Here is a 20,199-nt window from a genome sequence, read left to right as displayed (position 1 = left end):
TCCATATTAATCTGTGGGCTTTACTACAGATCTGATACTTCGTACTTTTTACTTTTGTCTGTGTTTTGTATCCCGGCAACGATGTTTGTAAACATTGTGAAATGTGAACAATATTGTTTTAATAATATAAGACGAAAGTTTAACATATAATTGATACTTGAACTAAGTTACGTTACATAGTACGTTTGTTATGTATAATATCAATTAACCTGGTCATAAAATCAGTTTGTAAACATCTACACTTCACTACAGTTCAAATTTACAGCAACAATATAAGTACTTAATTTACTTAATCATTGACAACTGCAATCATGTTTATTTATATGAGCAAGAAGGTAAACTCCACAACACAATTAAAGTACGAAAAGTTTTCAGGTTTAAAAAACTTTCAACATGTATTAATTAAAAATTTCAGATAGCTATACCAAAACAGTCCAATGTCACATGCCTAGCATGGAATCACTCTTCAAGTTATATTGCTGTAGGTGGAGAGGATGGAATGCTAAAAGTTTTAAAACTGGAATCAGGTAAATATAAATACTTACTCACTTTTTAACAACATACCATTTCCAGGCTTCAGAGAACACTTTAAACTATTGTTCCCCTTTTTTTTGATATTATAATCATGGTAGGATTGAGATTTTAAGCTCATTATTGAAAGGTTTTAATGGCATTTGCATACTTAATTATCAACTAACACTCAACTGTATATTGTGTCATAAATTGTTGTTTGAAGTTTAGGATGAATAGCAATTGAAAATCTGCCATACTATATGGGCAGAAAAATATTAAAATGTTTGCATTATGCTGCATTAAGGTTTTGTTCCAATAATGTAATTGAGATGTAAACTTTTATGTTCAGGTGGTAGTGGTAATCTTTCAATGAACCTCAGTTTGGAAGGCCACACAGGAAAAGTTTGTGTAGCTATATGGAATGAAGTTTTTCAAAAATTAACTACAAGTGATGAACATGGAGTCATAATTGTTTGGATGTTATACAAGGTTTTTAATTCTGTTTGTTTTATTATACTATATTATATTCTATTGATATTATATTATTTATACCTGTTTCATTCTGAAATTCTAAAATGCAGTATCAGTAATAAATAAGTAGGTACCTACCTGCTACAGCGAGAGACTGAAGGTGGTTTGACAGGCTTGTGATTCAGGCTTGTGGGAGTCAGTTAGGCTGATCATGATGATGATCTTTGTCTGCAACGTACAGTTATGTAGGTGAAAGCTACATGTACCATTCTGCTTTGCCTGTACTAATGATCCTGAATCAGGTGATTTTATACTTTTTTTTTATAGTACGAATTGACAGACCAAGATGATGGCCCACCTGATGGTAAGTTGCCTATGAACAGAGCAAAACTTAACAGGGCATGCAAGGGGCACATACTGCAAAATTCTGTCATGTCTCCATCAATTAGGTGTAGGTGTTAAGTCTCATGCGCCTGTCAAATTATACCAGCAACCACACTCACCCAACTTAGCAGCAGAAATAATCATTGCAACTGTACTTCTTTGGACGAGCTCCGTCTCTAAAAGCTCTGCTACTACAGAAAGTATAGTACTCAAAGCTGAATAAAGCCCTCTCTGAATATTCCCAGAGCACATGATAAACATGTACATAAAAACTATATACTATGGTTTTCATGGTACAGTAGACTCTATTTTGATTACCTAGGGTTCCTGGTATGAAGAGATGATAAACAACAGGAATAAATCAACAGTAACCAGTATGGCTTGGGGTTCTGATGGTCAAAAGATTTGTATAGCTTATGAAGATGGTAAGGAATAGATTAATAAACACCCACTATATTTCTGAGAATATATTTTAACAGTTAAACCTAACAATGACACTTATTTGGTTGCAAATAATTATCTTGTGTCAAAAAATCATATATAATTTCTTCAATCCTTATACTAATAATTGTTTAGTATTTAACAAAGGTTCATTGTAAAGTGAACATCTCCTGAGGATGCTCCGGTTTCGGAACGAAACGGGCGTAGAGGGTTGGTGTGGAGTATAAGGATTAAAAAAATTATAAATTACACCATACAGATTATCCTGCTTTTCGCGTAGTATAGCAAATCAAGAAGTGAAATTCCGCAAAGTCACGCCTGCTTCTATTATAATAGTTTATGCCTTTTTCAGGTGCAGTTATAGTAGGTTCAGTAGACGGCTCCCGCGTGTGGGGCAAAGATATAAAGGGACCAGGGTTAAGGGCAGTTCAATGGTCCCCAGACAACTCGCTACTACTGTTCGCACTTTCTAATGGAGAACTACATTTATATGATGATCAAGGAAATTTCACGGTATATCATTTTAATATCGCATATTTTAGGACTTCATGGACCTTCATGACATCTTCTGTACTCTGTATTAATAACATCGAAGGGTGAGGGTTTTTTATAGTAATAATTGAAGTAGCCGTAGCAGGGCATGCAAGAAACCCACCCTGCAACGTCTTATCAACCTGAGGGGTAGGTTTCAAGCCTCATGTGTCTGTAAATACTCCGGCAACCACGCCTGTCAGACTGAAACACAGTCCTGCTTTGCGATAGAAATAAGCAATGCGGTACTCCTCAGACGAGCTCTGTCACTAAACTTCTACTACTACTTAAATTCAAACTCTCTTGCCAAGGATTCACCTCTGATGACTAAGCCAGGGATGGGGAATCAATTTTACTTATAAAGTCCATATTTTTCTATTTGTCTCAAACTGTGTCTTTTTTTGGGTAGATGGCGACAGTTATTTTTTTAATACATATAATTCTGTCGTCAAAATTGAAAATAGGTACATTTTGTGCCAACCCAACATAACTTAAAGAACAAGAAAAACAAAAGACTGTACAATCATTCAATTACTTTTTAAAGTTAAGTATATTTAAAAAATATAAAGCGTGTAAAAAAAAAAGAAGCAAGTGCGTGAAAATAAAAAACCAGAGCTCTTCTTCATGTATGGTACCAGTTTTATTATTTTAAAACATATTTTACACTTACTTACTCTAACTTACTTTAATGAAAAGGTACATTATCAGTCAATGACGAAAAAGTCTCTCCTTTATTTGCTATCTTTTAACATTAAATGTGTAAAAAATAATATAATGTGTGATCAACACTTAGGATCTCTTAATTTAAGCTAATTTCGTACTCTACGCTACTTACTACTTCTACTTACGCTAGAAAGGAAAACTTATTTATTTACGCATGCAACAAGCGATTAGAAGATTGGTCTAAAGTAAACTGAAGTCATGTTGCGCGAATTTGGTCTCTGAGACGTATTTTAGTTTCTCTATGTGGGTATGTCCATAGATCAATGAATGAATGAATGAATGAATACACTTTTATTGTACACCAAAGAAAAGAAGTAGTTACAGAGATATTAATACAGAGCAAGAGAGTATTTGGTGGCCTTATCGCTACATAGCGCCTTCTTCCGTGAACCAGAGGCGTAAAAGGAAATAACATAGAAAAGAAATCAATTATTGCTTGTTGCTGGACCAAAATTCACCGCTCTCTAGATCTGCATGGGAGACCTCATGCATGCCTTTAGACAAATCGCTTAGTTTGGTCTAAAATTACAGATGCCAGTAGCGAGCAATGGAGTGCCAGAAGCCGCGGAAGTTGTATGTATGGATTGGTTTTCTGGCAGAGCTCCCACAAACCGTCCGGTTCTAGTCATATGCTACAGAAACGGACTTTTGCTCTTAATGAAAAACTGTACAGAAGAGGGTAAGAGCATACTTCTTCTCTATTTTGACTATCACGTTAACTCAACAATGATACATAGCCATTCAAAAAAAGGTTTACATACTGACATTTTTGAGACAACGAAGTTCTCCTACAGGTGTTCCATTTTTCGATTATGAATCGAAGGTTGAGAACCCAAAAACTGGCTTAATCATGAATATCAATCATGTTTTTTTTAAAACGATAGATATATTAGATTGATAATGATGATGATCTTATTTATATATTCGAAACTATTTTTTTTGCATACATAGATATATAGGTTTTAAAATTAAATAAAAGAGTTAATTACTAAGGTGTATTTAAGTATTTTTTCCTGTTTTAGAAAGTGTACTAGTGAATACAAATATGACGATGGTAGATTGTAAGTGGAACCACAACGGCTCAATACTAGCAGCAGCGGGCCGCACCCAGGAGCAAGTCAATGTTGTGCAGTTCTTCACTGGCTTTGGAGAGGTGAATTGCGAAATTAAATTTCATGAGTCCTACCCCTTATTACGAATACTAGCGGTTACGTTTGTTTGAGATTTCGTCTGCGTATAAGTCAACCTTAAAAGATAAACATATTTTGCCGCGGACATTTTTTAGAACTTTTGATGAGGAACAGCTTTGTCTATAATGATTTTATTGAAACTTGAACTTAACTGGAAGTTACTCTCTTCCAATATCAACAATTTAACATTGATATTGTGATAGATGAAAGCCGAGCTTCCAAGCATAACATACCCCAATCCCAGTCCCCCGTTATGTTGTATGTTTTAATTTAGTCACATTGTTTAAACTTATGCATTTGTAGGTGACTCTTAACTTAACCCAGAGTGGAAATGCTAACTCTCTGAATATTAATGCCTTATTAATATTATGTTAAATCGTTATCCCAGCATATAAGAACTCTGCGTGTGCCGGGCGGATCTATGCGCGCCCTCTCGTGGGAACAAAGGTCCCTGCGCCTTGCGATCACTATCGACTCCTTCATATACTTTGCCAACGTGAAACCGGACCACAAGTACGCCTTCTATGGGGACACGCTGGCTTTCGTATCCAGTACGGATACAGTGACGTTTTGGGATACAATCACACACCAGGTAAATATTAAAACTATTAATGGTAGATTGACGTAGTGGGCAGCGACGCTGCTTTCTGAGTGAACCCACAGCCTTGGGCTGTGGGTTCGATTCCTACAACTGGAGGATGTTTGTGTGATTGATGTGTGATGATTCTTTTTCATTGTCTTGGTGTTTATCTGTATATTATAAGTATTTGGCGGCGCTTAGTGAACACGAACGTGACGAAATTTGAGTTGAGACGACTTAAGGAGCTTGATGCTAAACGCGACGAGCTAAAGGCCCGATCACCAGCGGCAGTAACTATATTGCCGGTGTCGTCTAGCAAATGCAGCCGCACGTTTAGCACAAAATCAGTTTATGCGAGTCATTTTTGTACCATATAACAATCTACGCTTAATTTGGGGCTAGGTGGGGATGTGTGTATTGTCGTAGTACATTTATTATTATTATTATTAGATACGATTTCATTGTACCTAATTAAGAGTGTGCAAATTTGTTTCATGTAGAGAGTTTGATTTTAAATTGGCGAAATTATTCAAAATTAAATTTAAAAAAATCAACTTAATTAAATGTAAATTTAGATTGAAATAAACACTACAATAAAAACAACGCAAACAGCAAATTAGAAATGATAATACATAAATAAATTAATAACCAATCCAATGAATTTTCCATTATTTATATTACGCAATCAATAAACTTATGAAAGCATCCAATTAATTGGATTTTTGACAAAGAGTTAGTTGAAGAACGGAGAGTAACAGACTACCCTTTATAAAAGTAAAACAAACGGTTCCCACGGCATTTGTAAAAGATTTGAGGGACATCGTGCAGCTAGTTTATTATAACATGGCCGCTGTGTTATTTGCAGTCGTGGATAAACCACATCCCTGATGTCGTAGACATGTGCGGCGTTGACGAGTATTGTATCATCGCTACCATGTCCACGCTGATCATATCAAATCAACAAGGAATTCAGTGTGACGGTAGGTTGCATTATATTAGTTATTAGTTAGTATAATCTATTTGACGAGCTGCCTGGCGAAGTTAAGGCTCTGTATCCCTCTCCCCTAGAGAGCCTTCTAAAGTGCCATTTTGATTTAACGATAAACAGAGCACTAACTCAGCTAGGGCCCTTAATTTTTAAAGTGTAATAACATTGAAGCAGTTTGAAGCAATATTAAATAAGATCGTCCTTATTGGCAGCGTAAAGGTTCTAAGCGGTAAATCCCTCTCCCGTATGAGAATGGAGGCCCAACCAATACTTGAAGTACATTGTCTAAGCATTCCTAATGGCATTGGTGTCATGAGGGATTCAAGCTGAAGGTACATCCCTCTATCCTACGATATAGATCTAATAGTTTCTGTTATCAACGACCGCCAACCTGCATTGTTCACCTCTATATGCTTCTTTCCATGATCAATGCCCAGCTATAGTACATTAGTTAGGCTGGTAAAGACTGAATACGTAGTAGTAACTTAACAAATACGATTTTTATTCTAGCTCAACCTATTACATTATCCGTGGCCTACGTAACTATTAATAGCAAGGCTATAGCAGTTGCGGCATCTAAGGAGATTTTCATAATTTGGAGATTTTCTACGCCATCTAGACAACGTGAGTTTACGCTAAATCATGCGCAAAGCCGACGGACGTGAGAGGGGTGTATTATTTAATACTCATTATTTTTAAGGTATTATGGAACAACAGTTCTATGCTGATGGAACTCCTTATACATCCGGAGAAGGTGGTTTACACGACGACACGATTTGCTGCATTACGTGTTCCGATAATCACCTGTTAATTGGTAGAGACTCCGGTACAATTCTGCTTTTTTCGTTGTTGAACTTCAAGAAAATAACGTCTATCAATATGAACACTAAACCTTACAAAATGGGTCTCAATTCAAACTCAAGGTATGAATGACGTCTAAAGCCTTTATAATTGATTTTTTGCAAGTAATATGTTTGCTTATTTTTTATCACCGGCGGCGGCAGGGCAGGTTTTTTATCTTTGTCCAACGTAAATTTATACGTGACCAGAGATATTAAAATACGGACTCCAATGTCTAGAAATCGACCCCAAGGCATCAAAAGGGATTTCCGGAGTCGATCTCTAAACATTAGATTCGTATTTTGTTACGTATGAATTTACGTTGGGTAAACATAAAGAGGTTCTACTCTGCTCTATACTTGCTAACGCTCCAGTAGCCACATCGTAGAATAGATGTTCAAGTTACCCGTGCGCTGTGGATTTCGCTGACTAACCACATCCCAGATGTCGTTGAGTCGTGATGTAATACCTTATTTTTTTTACTGCTTTCGGTTATAATTTTATGGGCCTTTTTTACCACCTTCTACGACTAGTGGAGGATAGCTTGAACGTAAGTTTTGTCACTTTACGCTTATTTACACGTAAATAAGCAATTTTCGTTATTTTAAATTTATTTAAAACAATAATCGGTTCATTTCGACCGCAACTATAATTAAGCTTGCAGATAGATAAGACAATAGTAACGGAGCTCTACTATGCTTATTTCTGCCACGAGACAGAATTGCTGTGTTCGGTGAAGGGCGTTGGTGCCGGTGCACAGGTACAGAAGAGAAACGGAACAGTCAAAGCTTCTAAGAAGCGAGCAAAATTTATAAATTTTTTGGTAGGGTTGGCACACTAGTTATTTATTCATAAAGATGACAAAGTTTGTTTTTGTTGTGACTGCCTAGTTTAAATCCTGAGCTAGTGAAGGATTCGAGCTAGGATGAATTAGGTAAATGAGAATCCTGAGTCTAGTGAGGCATTCCAAGGCACAAGAAACAAAAAACTTTGCTATCGCGTGATACATACAACTTTTCACTTCAATAGCGAGAAAATACAAGATGTATTTATTGAAACATTAAGGTATTTTTACATTTGGGATAGCTAAAAAATTATGTGTTTTTATTCTTTCTATTATTGTGCATGTGTGTATGTGCACTGTAAAGTAAATAATAGTATAGTAGTGAAACATATTTACACTTTTATATTAAAACACTAGGTATTATAAAATTACATGAAACATTAAATTAAATGAAAACAAGACGCGCGACGTGTACTGCAGTTCTATTATTGTGCATGTGTGTATGTGCACTGTAAAGTAAATAATAGTATAGTAGTGAAACATATTTACACTTTTATATTAAAACACTAGGTATTATAAAATTACATGAAACATTAAATTAAATGAAAACAAGACGCGCGACGTGTACTGCAGCCCCCGAGCTTGAGCACAGGCCGAGCTTGAGCACAGGGCGAGCCGGTATAAACCGAATTCTCTCCGTACGCGGCGTAGCGCCTGTGCTCACGCACATACGCGCCTCAAGCTTGTAGTAGTGTACCTATCGAGTATCGTAGCGCGCTTGTATGAAGCTTTACCTGTTCCGTTTTTTCTCTGTGGTACAGGCACATGAGACTTACACCTACACCTCAGGTTGATGGACATTAAGTTGTAGGACTTGTTCCTTGCATGCATTGCGAAACCCTGTTGTTAGGCGATGGTTTTATACTTACCATCAGGTGAGCCATCTGCTCAGGTCCGTCAAAGAAAATACTATAAAAAATTACAATGACTTTATAAAATAAACTAAGATAAAGTTTTTCGAAAACTAGATTTTCAAGAGATAACTTTTATTTATTATTAATAGGTTATTAAGTATATATGTATGTATATGTAGTTATTTTTACAAGTGAGAATAAACTATCTTTTTAAAACATTATTTTTTTTCTGTTTAAGCAAGTTCTTTGTGATTGATCAAGGCGGGTCATTGTACATTCTGGAGACGGAGATGGCGCACAATGTCAGTGTAGGGCAGGCACTCAGGAAGTAAGTTTTCCTTTAAATAAGAGACCATTGACTTTATTTTCTCAGTATAGGTTTCAAAATGGTACCTTGTGATACCCAGTCTCTGCAAGAAAAAAGGTGGCACGCCAACGGCCAGACAGGCAGACAGACCGACAACTGAGTGATCCTATGAGTTTTCTGTTTTCCAATATGAGGTTCGGAACCTAAAAGAACCAAAATCTTTTCAATCACTACATTAAGCTTCTTTAGAGAAAAGCTACATTATAGGCGGCATGATAACTTATCACCAGGTGAGATTGCAGTCAAGATCGTATAGTGGAAAAACAACTAGTGCTATTGTGTTTTGTCACTCGTATTTCAGTAAAAGGCTCGTAAAGTGTTCCTCGCTTTGGTGAAAAAAACAAGGATATCCGTTATAAGGGAGATTAAAAAACGAAGGTATATTTAAAAGTTCTCATCAGAAGCTGGAATTAACGCCAAACACATTCCACTTTTTTTAAAAAGAAAACCTATTGTTCCTTTAGGTCAGCTACGAAGCAACGCCTTCATTCAACACTTCCCGTGGCTTTTTGTTTATTCCTCGACAAAAGATCTCTTTTTGAAACGAATTCCATGAAAGAACGGTGCAATCCTTCCGGACAATAAAGCCCTTGTCGTTTATCGGTCCAATAACTATCCCTTTGCAAGAAGTTAGGTCAATTTTTGTTTCTGTTATTTCTGGGACCAAGGACCAACCAACATGCCTACTTTTGCATGTGAAATATGATTATTACACAGTTGACTGTGCACTCGCAGGGAGGTTTGGGGCGCTCGATGGGCAACCGATAACGCTCAGTTGCTGGCGGCAGCGGAGAAGGCGAGACTATATGTACTGCGCGATGCCGAGCCAGAGGAACCGCTGCCCATGCAGGGCTACCTCTGCAGCTTTAAGGTAGGCATATAAGTAACAAAACATTCTACTGGGCGCGCAGTGTGTGTAATCGAAGTTTGAAGTGCAGTTTCTAGTTTTTTTTTTTTTTGGAGGCTGACGTTTAAGATTATATAATCTGACTTGGCTGGCAGGCGACTCTCGGAGACGTTCGCGCATGCCGCGTTTTGGCATTTATTCTCATCATCATCGTTATGATTACCTAAACCGATTTACGTCTTAGATATATATATAGATCTTTTGTAGACAGTTCCAAAATCCACTCTCTTTTTTATTTTGTCTGTCCGACTCGCTGTGTGTCAACCAATGCTGCGTTTATTGTTGCGGGGTCGCAATTCTCGCACCTTGGGACCACAACGACGTTCTCTGAAATACATATATGCCCCATAAATTGCCAATTCAACGTCTTTGTTTTAGGACTTGGAAATTACAACGGCACTACTAGACACCATAACTGAAAAGTGTGCTCCTCAACATATAGTGCGAGTAGAAGTGAAGTCTTTGAGGGACACTCGACAACTGCTCGAGAAGGTTGGACTAAAGGAAGCAGAGAGTTTTATAAAAGACAATCCACATCCGAAATTATGGTAAGATTAATTTGATATCGATAGTAGGTACCCGCGGTTCCAAACCTGTTACATTGCAGTATTACATTTTTTATGTTGCTGTAGTAGGGCCGATCCGAGACGTTTCTATATTCGTATATGATGCGAGTTAATTTGTTTTCCCATAAGTTCGAAACTACTCATTTGTTTTCTCATAAGTCCAAAAAATCTTATTAATTCTTATTTTATTTAAATAGTAAGGATGAGATAATAATAATAATAATCACTATGGCTATGTACGTTTAGTTCTGAAGATAGACCATCCATAAAAACCGCCACAACAACATCAGCCAAGCCTGGCCTTGCAAGCTGTTTATGTCATAGAACTCAATTACAGATCCTATCCTTCAGGGAAAGTGTAAATAAAATTGTCTGAGCAACTGAGTGCGTTAACTGAGTTGTAGCAGTGCAAAGAATATTAATATCGAATAGCAACTTTAAATTTGTAAAACGGGTTTTTGGCCACCCACTAAGACATGATGACTTTGTTACGAATATAGGAAAAGCAGTTACGAGGGCAAGAGTTCGACCAAGACTCGATTTTGTGAGAAATAAAACGAAAGATTGGGGTGGGGAGTTATAAAGAGTTGAAACAGAGAGCCATCGATAGAGAAGGTTGGGAAAGCCTATACCGACAATAGCTTACTTAGCTCTTAAGTTTAAGAAGTTTGTTTATTGCGAATTGTCAGGCTGTTACTAGCGGAGGCTGCACTGAAAAGCTTCGAATCGGAGTCCGCCTTGGAGACTGCAGAAGCCGCTTTCGTGCGGCGAGGCGACTATGCCGGCGTGCGCTTTGCATCACGGCTTCACGCGCTTCACTCACCTGCTCTCAAGAAAGCCGAAGTCTTGGCCTATTTTAAGGATTTCGATGCTGCCGAACAAATATATCACAACGAGGACAGACGGTAAGTTGCCATCTGTAAAACACTGAGGTACACAGTCAGTAAAATAATCTATGTCATTCATAATTATAAGTACATCGTTTTGTTTCTGTTTTGTTTTCTGCAGGTTGCCTGGCAGAGATAATTAAGTGATAATGCTTTTTGGATCCTTCTTTAGGTTGCTGCATTTCTTGGTGACGTCCTTGACTTGAATACGGTATACAAATAAAGAGTGCAAAAAAAAAATAACAAGCGCTATCCTTTTCCAGGATATTAAATAATACCAAAAATAAAGGTCTTCTTTTAGACCTGTTGTGTACATATTTAGCTTAGGTGAACCATTTGTGTACAACAGAATCAGCACTATTTACATTAGGTAAACCATTTGTGATTCTGTATCAGCACTATTTATAATACAAATCTTTGGTTTTAGAGATCTTGCGATCGCACTGCGCAAACGCTTGGGGCACTGGTTTCGTGTGGTGGAACTGCTGAAGACGTCGGTGAGCACGACCGATGCTCAGGTCAAACAAGCGTACAGCAATATAGGCGACTATTATATCGATAGACAAAATTGGTAAGTAGAAAGGTTATATCTATTGTAATATTTTAAAATTAATACATAATTTTAAAATTTGTACATCTTTACTGATATTACTTTGTACATCCAACTGTTATTTTACGGAGGCTTTATCAGGATAAAGATAAAGTTAGCGAACCAACGAAATGCATAGAATATTTTATGGATCACTTTTGACTATTAAAGGCTTCCTCTGTCTAATAAAAAAACATGGCGACGATCACTCCAAAATATGAAAATACTCATCTTTTTAGAATTTCCACAATTTATTAAATCAATTAATAAGTACAAATAGTGTTTGTCTCCACTGATCGACATAAAATGGTATATTGTCCTCACAGGTTGTGAACATTTTTGTAACTTAACGTAAAGGTTATGCAACTTAATGCAAGTTGAGTTGTAGCGATTTTGTGACAGAGGTCGTGCAGAAAAGTACTGCCGCCAAAAGCCTTTTTTTCGGCCGACAAGCTGCATTGTTGCGTTTCGGTCTAACGGGCGTAGTTGCCGGTGTAATTAAAGGCACATGAGGCTTAGCACCTACGCCTCCGGATAAAGGACGGCACGTTGTAGGACATATTCCTTGCATGCCCCCAAGTCATACTTTGTTTATAGGCTATGCTTAATGATTTCTAGGGAGGGTGCTTTGGAGTATTACAAAATGTCGAATAATACTGAAGATCTCAAAAAATGCTACATGGCGTTAGAAGACAACGAATCATTGGCTAAGCTGAGCTCAGCACCAGCCAAAACTTACAAGGTACTATCATCGAAACCCTATTTATCCAAAGTAAAGGCCAACTTTTCTGCTTCCTCACTATCATCACCATTTCAAACGATGGACGGTAATTCCTAGTACAGATATTTGACAGGAATTTAACCAGAAAAACGATTCTACGGGGATTTCAAGTCTTCGTCTTCGTCTTGTAGCCAGATGAATTATCTCTTTTTTGAATAAAAATCCTGTATCCGTCGAATACTAAGTTGAGGACATCGGTTTAATCTCGACAGTGCTGGATTAAGGCTAATTGATGGCCAGTGACGGCCTGTAATTTTTATTAGAATATGAACGGAAGAGATACGTGCAATAGGTATTACTATAAAAAAAGTGCTCTGTTTCAAACATCCTTGTGATATTAAATTAAGTTTTCCGATGTTGTTTAAGGTGCCGCCCGATTTCAATTGCATTATAGGCTAATCTCGAATAACTACATACATTTCCTAAATTTTTTTAGGAGATAGCATCGAAACAGAATTCTGAAGAGGGCACTGACAGTCTACAAGTACCCTCAATTCTTGCCATAACTCAGCTAAGAGATAGTGATCGGACTTTGCAAGCTGCCGCTATGGCTTTTCAGGTCGGTAATTCTTAGTGCATGGACTACCTTTTAATATTTGACACGTCGATATAATATGTCATTCGTACCAATGTTTTACATTAATTAGACCCACTAATTAATTAGTATCACCTTCTAGAATACTCATGAAATACTCTACGGACCACCAATAAACTATGACATATTGTTTTCATTATAGTAAAAAAGGCATAACCTTGTTTAGAACGGCGGCTGTACCAAAATACCTAGCTACATGTCTGTCAATGCAATGTTATCTAGTGCGCAGGTATGGTGATCTTTTAACATTTAGCACCAAAGAGTCGGTGCCATTGTGTTTGTTCTATAGATACGTAATCCACACGCAGTCATACAATTTGTATATGGTTTATATATAAAACCTCGACTCTAATATTTAAAAAAAACATATTTTCTTTTTTCAGTTAGCAAATTTAGAAGCATCGAAAGCATCCTCACCGTTAAGAATTAAGAAACTGTACATCCTCGCTGGGCACTTGTATAGTCAAAATTCTATCGGTAGGCAAATATTGTTAATATTCAAATAGATTATGAAAGAGAAAATTATGATTGACAAATCGGATTTGTTTTGGATACTTACTGACACATCAAATTGCATGCAACCTTTATGTATAAATTAGTACCTATACCCAATGCTAAAATGTAAATTGTTGATGTTGGGAACGAGCAACTTCCAAGCCGGCTACCTCTGTTTAAAGTCACTACGAAAAGAAACACTTGACGTTTCGAAAGTGCTTAGAGAGTAAACCGATTTTTTATTATTTTTAAATGAATATAGAATGCCAAAAATAATGACGAATGAATATGCAAGATCAACAAAACGTTGTCCAGTATTAATCTTGTTCTTTAGTTTATCTTATTTGTGCTCCAGTGCGAACGACGTGGTTGCCGGTGTAATTCCATGCATATGCGCCTTAGGTTGATAGACACCGGGCGGCACTTTGCAGGATATGTTTTTTTTGGATGCCCTGCGAAGTATGGTCTCTAATTCTCTATTTCCATCAACCTGATGATTGGTGATGGTTTTCCACTTACGATCACGTAGACCATCTGCTCGGTACTTCAATCCTTGCTAATATTAAGTTGAAAGTATGTAGAATAACATACTCGTAGGATACTTTTTATCCCAGGAAAACAAAGTTTGAAATTATAAAAACCGTAGCGAACGCGGACAAAAGCTAGTCATGATTATAAAAAATAAATGAGGTTCGCCGTCCGCCAGTTGACTCCAGTGTTATTTAGAGGGTGCGGCGGCTCGGTCGGCGGCTCGCTGCCGGCGGCTTGCGCGCGCTGCGCACTGGCTATGCGCGGCGGCTGCGCGGGCGCACATTCCCCAACCGCGCACGGAAGCTGCGTTACGCCTTGCCTCTCGCCTGGCACACGAGCACGAACACTTCCACAGAGCCCAGCACGTACAGGTTAGTATTTTAGGTTCAATTTTTTTTTTTATTACTTTACAAGTTCGCCCTTGACTGCAATATCACCAACACGGCTAGCATGGGCAGGAGACAGTTGTATCCCCGTGGAAAGGATAAAAATTTATCTTCTCCCACAGCTTTATTAACTCTCAGAGCATTGGCGCACAAGTGGAAATAATATCCAAATAATATATGTGTAATAATAAAATGGGTTAAACTTCTTCTATTCTATGCACTTAGCAGGTGGACACGTTAATTATATTCCTTGTCAGGGGAAAGTGATGATGCAGTCTAAGATGGTCGATTTCGATTTTCGGATGGACACTTGCTACCTAAGGGGTTGCTCGGCGTCATGAGAATAGACCCATGTATATAAATAAATACTTATAATATACATATAAACACCCCAACACTGAAAAACATTCAAAGTGATGAGCACATCACACAAATGTTGCCCAGTTGTGGGAATCGAACCCACGGCCTTGGACTCAGAAAGCAGGGTCGCTGCCCACTGCGCCAATCGGCCGTCAACCACTACTAACCAAAAGCTGAGAATGCTGTCAAGTGCTAATTTGTAGTGGAAAAAAGGTCAAACTCCAAACCACTAAGCTATCGTTCGAAAAGTCTTTTTGTATGTTACAGTTAAATTTAATATTTTGGTAGGTGAACCCATTGTATTTATACTGCTGTGTGCTTTCTGAGTCCAAGGCCGTGGGTTAGATTCCCACAACTGTTAAATGTTTCTGTGATGTGCTCATCACTTTGAATGTTTTTCAGTGTTGGGGTGTTTATATGTATATTATAAGTATTTATTTATATACATAAAATTATTTATAAAAAATATTCATCAGTCATCTTAGTTACCGTAACACAAGTTACGCTTACTTTGGGGCTAGGTGGCTATGTGTATATTTTGTCATATTACATTTATTTACTTATTTATTTTTTATATAATTCTTAATATGTGTATATTGTAAGTATTGAATACTAATGTGACCTTCAACGCCCTTAAACTTTGAGCGCTTTCTTTCAGGTTTGGAGTACCGTTGCAGCTCTTACATTACAAGGTAGAGCTTTTGATCTTTGTTCCAAAGCACTGATTAAATTGGAAGCAGTGGATGTGAGTGCATATCGCTTTATTAAAAATCTAGCTCTTCTAACTTATAGGCCGGTTTTTTTTTTAAACTGAAATAATATGTGAACGGAGTGACATTCTCACCTCAACAACGTTAACGTTAAATCGCCACTAAGCGATAAGGCCGCCTGTATTCTGCTTCTGTCTTTGTATTTCTATTGTTTTTTTTATTTTCCTATATTCATAGTGGTGTACACAAATAGAGAGTTAAATAAATAATAAACGTTAGAGTTCATCTGTCAATGTGCACTGACCGTGATAATAATTTCTGAATTTTCTCTGGGCTGGTCTTTTCTCGGACGCTTCGGCCGTATCTAACTATTTCATCGAATAGGATGTGCAGTCAAGCGATTTTTCGTTCCGGTACGATGCCCTTTAGAAAGTAAAAGTAAAATAAACTCGTGCAGTTTGCTAGGCTACATAAAATTGGTAATTCATTCAAAATAAATTGTATATTATTTTATAGCAAATTAATCAAGAAATCTTTGAGATGTCTCTCAACAAGTTCAAAGTCTATATAAAAAGTGAGTTTATTACAAAATCCTATTATAATATTAAGGATTACTTAAACAATATAAAGGTTTGGACATGAATTCCTTCAAACTTCATAGCTAAACATTAATTGATAACAAAAAAATTACCCGGCTAAGTTGGTTGTGTGCTCTGAGACCAGGGCGCATCCAGATGCGCCCTGGTCTCAGAGCACACAACCCTCTTAGCTTTAGGTTTAAGTTAGCGTACGTAGATATTACCATGAACGCTTCATAGCCTGTGATAGGCCTACATGAATAAATAATTTAAGTATTTTGAATCAGATTAGAGGTATGGTTTTACTGCCATACCCCTACAAGATTGGCACGCTGCCATCTTAGATGTGCATTGTCTAACTAGTAAAATAGTAAATAAAAAAGTCGTTATTTAGAGAGTGATGGCAGATCAGAATTCAGATGTCACCAACCCTCCTCTTGCCGCGGATTTCGTACGAGAATATTATGGAAATATAACGGAGAGCAACGCCTTCTGTGCTGGCCGCTCCGTACTACCATCTACTGCGATCGCCAGCTCGTATGCTCTGTGTGGTGATTTATACGTAGAACATCCCTTTAGAAGACTTTAGTCCAGCAGTGAGCATACCATATTGATTATTTAAAGCGCGTAACAACAAGGAGGTACATTAGTGAAGGATGATTTTAGTGGTTTAGCGCATAAACTGCTTTCAAAATGGAGATAGAAGCAACAACTTTGGGCAGTGGCTCATTCTACTCCAGTTTTTGTGTTCTCTATTCGTCCTTTATTTTCCAAACTGTTTAGTGGTGTACAAATAAAGAGTTTAAATAAATAAATATCCTTAAGTTTTTTACAACTCTACTGGAAATTTTCTTAATTTTATATCATCTGCATACCCTCTATGCACGCCACTAACTTTGGGTAACATAAGTGTCATTATTTATATTATTATATGCATGTTTTTGATCGGAAAAAGTAGTTTTACTTCCTTTTAGTCGTTCAAAGTAAATTTAGCCGTATTATTGAGCACAAATGTAGCAAAGTTGTGATGGTTTAATAAACGCACTAAAGTTCTTTGGCATCTTACATTATTAGTAACCCCACCTCCGTTTATGCAGTATTGACTGATCTATTAATACGTTACGGCGACAGTGGAGTAGTAGCATATAATTGATAACATCTAATAGTATCAAATAGCATCTCAATCCAATCCCTTATGCAATTTTCGCCTCTCTCTCGCGCTATACACACAAAATATTAATAAAGTGTGTTCTGTTTTTTTACAGCCACATACTTTCGAAAACATTGCTATTGAAATCTTTACAAAATGTAAACCGAAAGATGTCAAGGGAAACACAATTGAGTGCCCTCAGTGTCAAATAAAAATACCAGATTGGTAAGTTTTAATGTTGTTCTGGCCATTGCTATTTTATGTATTTCATCTGCATTCGTTAAGTTCATTTGCCCAGGCTTAAATTATGCAATGCCTATCTCGAGGATACAAGTTACTGCGAAATAATTAAAAAAATTATAATATAAAAAAAGCAATGTGTCATCTCTTGTTTCAAACGTGTCTTATTGGAATATGGACCTTGAAAATGATGAATGAATGATTACTGGCTACGTTGTTTCCACTGTCTAAAAGATGTTTTGCAAAAAGATTTTTCAGGATGGTTATTATTGAAGGCCAATTGCCATATGCTCTTTGTAACGCGTTGAAGAAATTACAAATCACACCATACAGAGTCTGCTTTTTGTGGAGTATAGCAAATTAAGCTTAATGTTCATAATATAAATCTTGTTATGTTCTCTGTCGATATTTTAGTTTGCAGGACCTGTTATTTACAGTGTTAATATAAGGGCCTGTTTCACCACCTGCTGATAAGTATCGGATAGCTTAACCACAAATTTTGTTTTGACATAAAGTAAGAAAGTGACAAAACATACGATTTGGCTGTCCAACATTTGTCAGAAGGTGGGGAAACAGGCCCTTAGTACAGTACAGTTTTCCTGACCGATTTCGGCCACTGTCGTCCAACTCAAAAGGGAGTTTTTGTGACATTAACCTCTGACCTGTGTTTGCGTACATCTCGTACCCAAACACAGGTCAGAGGATCTTTGTATACTCTATAGTATGAACGTATAGGGTGGCGTCGTGCGCGGCATGCGGCGCGCAGTTTCCGGGATGTGCGGTGTCGGCTCGACCGCTGGTGGCGCCGCGGGCCGTGTGGACGTGCCGCCAGTGCGACACACAAGCGCAGCAACACGAGCTGGTGTTGCGCCACTCCTGCCCCACGTGCCACACTCAGCTTACGTCGCACACCGACAAACCGGCTGCCGCGTATACTGAGACCGTTCGGGCAGATCGTTCCAGCACTCATGCGGATGGGAAGTTCGTGTGAACTGTATCCACGCCAATGGGTGTTCTTTTCATTGCACGCCCTGGCACCGACACCGAGATTAGTGGACGCATAATTCGCTAGTTCATGACAATACCAGCTGTTGCGTTCTTCGCTGAGTGTATGACTGTTTCACTTCCTGGGACAAAAAGTAGCCTATATCCTACCAAAAAACTAACAAAACTTCAATGGCAAAAACGAAGTTGTTTGGTTACTTACTTAGGGTATATAGAAAAAACAAACAAACAAACACAGTTTTAGTAAGGAAAAGGATTCTGCATATTGACAAATATATTGCCTGCATGCGGGGCGTATATAAATGGGTGAAGTATTGGCAAGAAATATTTTCAATAAATCTATTATAAATATTGACTGTATGCTGACAACCGCTGTCTCACTGGAACGGTCCGAAGAGCATGTCGGTGCCGGCGCCCGCCGACCGACACGCGTAGCAGCAAGTTTCCCACGGGTGTCGGTCCAGCATCGCTGTGTTGTGTATGCCTGCAAAACTTTATGTGTACGTGCGATTTTCGTGATTAGTGACCCCGCCCGTTTATTTATACTTCGTTTATTGTGTCTCAAATATCCCTACTAATATTATAAATGCCAATGTAAGTTTGTTTGTTTCGCTTTCACGCAATAACTACTTAACCGAACGTTATAAAACTTTGTACACATATTCTTGGAAGTGTTAGAAGTAATACAGGATACTTTTTATCCCGACATTAAGCTCGGTTCCTTTGTGAGAGGGGATGAAAGTGTATGACGATATTAAACCATAACTCCGACAAATTATAACAGATTTAAATAATTATTTTTGTACTATAGAGGTTATAATATGTGTTTAATTTTGCCCAAACTTTGTGAAAATCGATGAATGTGGTTGGAGATAAAGGATACATCAGCGGACTTAAGGCTTAGCGATACTGAATACTTTAAAAACAAAATCAAAATCAGACGAAGTCGCGGGCAACAGCTAGTAGTAAATAAAACAAATATAATTTGTTTTACGATTCCATAGCTCTTTCTCAAGTTTCGTTGGAGTCTAATGAAGTAACCAATGGCACCGCGCTTATCGGAGCTCACTACCAATTCTGTCCGAATCGAAGTCAAAATTAATAAAATTATATTATATTATATTTATATACTCATGTATATGTATAGACCTTTTAAAGGACCAAGTTAATCTGTCCAATGTTCACAACTCGTTGTTTTATCGTCTACATAACTATAAGTAAATTAATAGTTTTTGTGTATAAGTGTAAGCGGAGCGATGCGTGTGGCTTTATCAATTCAATCAATTGCAATGGGTTCATGTTTATTTTATATCTCATGTTTAACTTCAATTATTTTGAATATTGCTTAGTAATGGTTTGAATGGACGCATTGATTCACGGTATATAGAAGCGTGAGTCTTACAATGTGCTGGGGCTCCTAGTTACCCATGGGGTATCTACCCACCACTGTTAGTATTCCTTGTAGGTCCCTTTTTTTCAATCTTAAAGACATGATTACGATTTAAAATTCTAAGTTAGGTTTATTTTAGAAGAATTTAATCTGCATCGCACAACATGGAATTTGCATGAAACTAAATTTTTCTATATCTTTATATTAATAGATTTAAATTCTTTATTTTAATTTGCCTCTTCAATTGAAAATGCCTCAACAATCACTCTTAGCTACTGTTTGACCGCAGACAAATAGTATACT

General features: G+C 37.4%; 1 protein-coding gene across 2 annotated transcripts; it reads left to right on the top strand.

Annotated features, from left to right (window-relative positions):
- The first annotated feature begins 79 nt into the window (after window positions 1-79).
- On the top strand, window positions 80-19,140 carry LOC120637338 (WD repeat-containing protein 35). 2 transcript variants are annotated; one of them, XM_039909136.1, is made up of 23 exons: window positions 80-179; window positions 416-527; window positions 863-1,002; window positions 1,691-1,793; window positions 2,162-2,322; window positions 3,595-3,742; window positions 4,086-4,216; window positions 4,642-4,845; window positions 5,699-5,813; window positions 6,332-6,445; window positions 6,522-6,744; window positions 8,598-8,687; window positions 9,462-9,597; window positions 10,012-10,181; window positions 10,889-11,104; window positions 11,514-11,657; window positions 12,294-12,417; window positions 12,893-13,015; window positions 13,435-13,528; window positions 14,273-14,448; window positions 15,482-15,568; window positions 17,377-17,486; window positions 18,237-19,140. In XM_039909136.1, the coding sequence occupies exons 2-23, from the start codon at window positions 500-502 to the stop codon at window positions 18,490-18,492; spliced, it is 3,093 nt and encodes a 1,030-aa protein (XP_039765070.1). In that variant the 5' UTR covers window positions 80-179; window positions 416-499; the 3' UTR covers window positions 18,493-19,140. The 2 variants fall into 2 exon arrangements, with proteins under 2 accessions (XP_039765070.1, XP_039765069.1); XM_039909135.1 differs by having other exon boundaries at window positions 80-335.
- The last annotated feature ends 1,059 nt before the right edge of the window (window positions 19,141-20,199 follow it).

The sequence above is a fragment of the Pararge aegeria genome, chromosome 3 (assembly GCF_905163445.1).
Source record: "Pararge aegeria chromosome 3, ilParAegt1.1, whole genome shotgun sequence".
NCBI lineage: Eukaryota > Metazoa > Arthropoda > Insecta > Lepidoptera > Nymphalidae > Pararge > Pararge aegeria.
Note: the sequence above shows the minus strand (reverse complement) of the source record. Positions and strands in the feature narration are given on the sequence as shown.